The sequence below is a fragment of the Austrofundulus limnaeus genome, unplaced genomic scaffold (genome assembly GCF_001266775.1).
Source record: "Austrofundulus limnaeus strain Quisiro unplaced genomic scaffold, Austrofundulus_limnaeus-1.0 Scaffold290, whole genome shotgun sequence".
Taxonomy (NCBI): Eukaryota; Metazoa; Chordata; class Actinopteri; order Cyprinodontiformes; family Rivulidae; genus Austrofundulus; species Austrofundulus limnaeus.
The window spans coordinates 140,928-143,230 of record NW_013952692.1 but is presented as its reverse complement, the minus strand read 5'-3'; the positions used below and the strand labels follow the sequence as shown (position 1 = coordinate 143,230).

Sequence of the window (2,303 nt, the reverse complement as noted above, 5' to 3'; positions counted from 1 at the left end):
CAGGTTGCTATTTGATTTTGGTTTTAAAATATTCAAATAAAGATATAAACCATTTCTCATTCTTAGTGTCAAAAAAGGATGAGCAAATTTCTTTTTAATGATTTGAGCTCGGACGGTTCCTTTCAGCGAGGGATGGGCGGTACAACGACTTTGATATAGATCCGATACCAAGTAAATACTTGGCAAAAATACTTGATACCGAAGTCAATATCGATGCTTTTTACTTGTAATGGGATGTTCATTGAATAACTTTAATAACGCGAGCGCCCCTTCTGGTGGGGGAACAGATTGTTGTTGGGGATACAGTAACTTGGCACAACCTGTCGAGGCATAAAAGCCTTTTGTCGTTTCTGTTTTAAAGTTTTTTTTCTTTTGTGTTATCTGAAAATGAAACAAATCATTTTTAAAATTTTGCTAATTTCTTTTTGACACTAAGAATAAGAAACGCTTTGTATTTTCATTTTAACTTCCGTATTTTAAACAAAAATCTTGTTTTTTAGTACCCGTCTCTATTTTTATTTATTGTTTGAGTTAGAATTGTATCGCTTCATATTTTTATCTAACTGTCAGGTAGAAAACAGACTTATTAAAACCCCTCAGACTCTTGATGGCGCCTCACCTGCGCTTGCGCAATTTTTTGTTCTCCGTCTTGAGCACGTGGAGCTTCTTGGCGAAGCAGACGATGATCATGAAGAGCAGCAGGACCACCAGGGCCGAGGCGCCCACGGCCAGACACATCACCTGGAACTCGGTCACCACCGACTCGCAGCGAGCGCCCTTGTGCCAGATGTAATCCTGGACRTTGCATCTGCAGAGAGGACGTCCAAGTCAAAACAGAGTGAGGCGTAAAGGACGTGTTTTTAGAAACAAAACTGATGACAGAGGCAAAAACAGCAGAACAAAGTGGAAGATAAACGCTGAAAGTTTCAAAAGAATGATTTAAAAATCAGAGTTGTTACAGTAAACCTGGAAAGAAAATAAGTTACGCAACACACTTTAAGTTACATAAACCTCACTGAGAGGTCATTTACTTTAAGTGGGTTTTGATTGACACTTCATTCAGAAAATATAAAACCTTGACTTTTATCGTCTGAAAATGAAACGTGAAAAAAAAAAAAAAAGAAAACCAGCCCGAGGTAAAAGTTCAGCAACACAAACGTCAACTTTCTCACAAAAATGGATTTGTCAAACAGTCAGGAAGGACTTTTTTGTCTAAGATCTAACACAACACATACGCGAACACGCACACAAAACACACACACTGTCGCCATCTGAGTCCCCTGTTCCTTTTATTATGGGCTGGCGAGGAACAGAATCCGCCCGGGGACACAAACCACAGCGGCAGATGGCTTCGTCCACAAACTGTTTGACGTGTAAAATGGAATATCTATTTGTGGCCTTAATGGGAGTTTAGAGGAGCAGAGGGACTCGGCTTCACTGTAACACGAGATGAATTATGTGTCGATGATGTGTGTGTTTGTTCACAGGACACATTAAAATACCTCAGTCAGTTTAGTGCACTCTTTTATCCAAACCTACTTATAAGTGAGGCATGTACTGGAAGGCTGAGAGTCTGAGCCCTGACCTTTATTATTATTATTACTATTATTAAGGCTGTTGTTGTTGTTGTCCAACCAATGAGGAAATGCTCTTAAGGATGACGCAACTGAAGCTTCACCCCCACGTCGTCTCGAGCTTAAATCAAAGTTTATAAAATCATAGCTCAACGTGACTCATTTCTTCTCACAAAGGGTGGTTTCATTGGAAATTTTAAGCAAAATTAGTTCACAAATGAACAAATGTTTGGTGCAATGAGCTTTGATGTTGCTAGGAAACCAGAAGAGATGTTGCACAGGAAAGCTGAGTGGGCAAACAAATATTTTGTTCATCAGTATCAGGCTTTATAAGCTGGTCTGTTAATTTCTTTTTTCTTTGTTAAAAGTAAATAATAGGTTTTTTATTTTGAACAAATTAAGTAAAATAAAACTCAAAAAGAATAGATATAAATACATACTGTATAAACACAAGAATACAAAAAAGGTTTTGCAACATGAGATTCAGTCATTTTAGTTAATTGTTTAAAAAAGCGTGAGAAGAAATTAACACTTTTTTAAAATTCTCATTCCTTTGAACTGTTTGTTATTCTTCAATGCACATTAAAGCAGATATTGTATCAACACTTTAAATAATGCATATTTTATATACAAATATATACATATAAAAATACAAATATTTTTATATTGTAACCTGCCCATAACAATTATTCGAACAAATACAAAGGTCAGTCAACAGACCACTCAGAC

At 36.7% G+C, this 2,303-nt stretch overlaps 1 protein-coding gene across 3 annotated transcripts in view; it reads right to left on the bottom strand.

The window, feature by feature from the left end:
- The window catches only part of cspg5a (chondroitin sulfate proteoglycan 5a), a gene marked incomplete in the record, with an annotated part of 62,190 nt that overhangs the window by 17,300 nt on the left and 42,587 nt on the right, over positions 1-2,303 (bottom strand). For all 3 annotated transcript variants that reach the window (XM_014021389.1, XM_014021387.1, XM_014021388.1), the window contains 1 exon segment: positions 620-808. In XM_014021389.1, the coding sequence (XP_013876843.1) occupies positions 620-808 (189 nt within the window).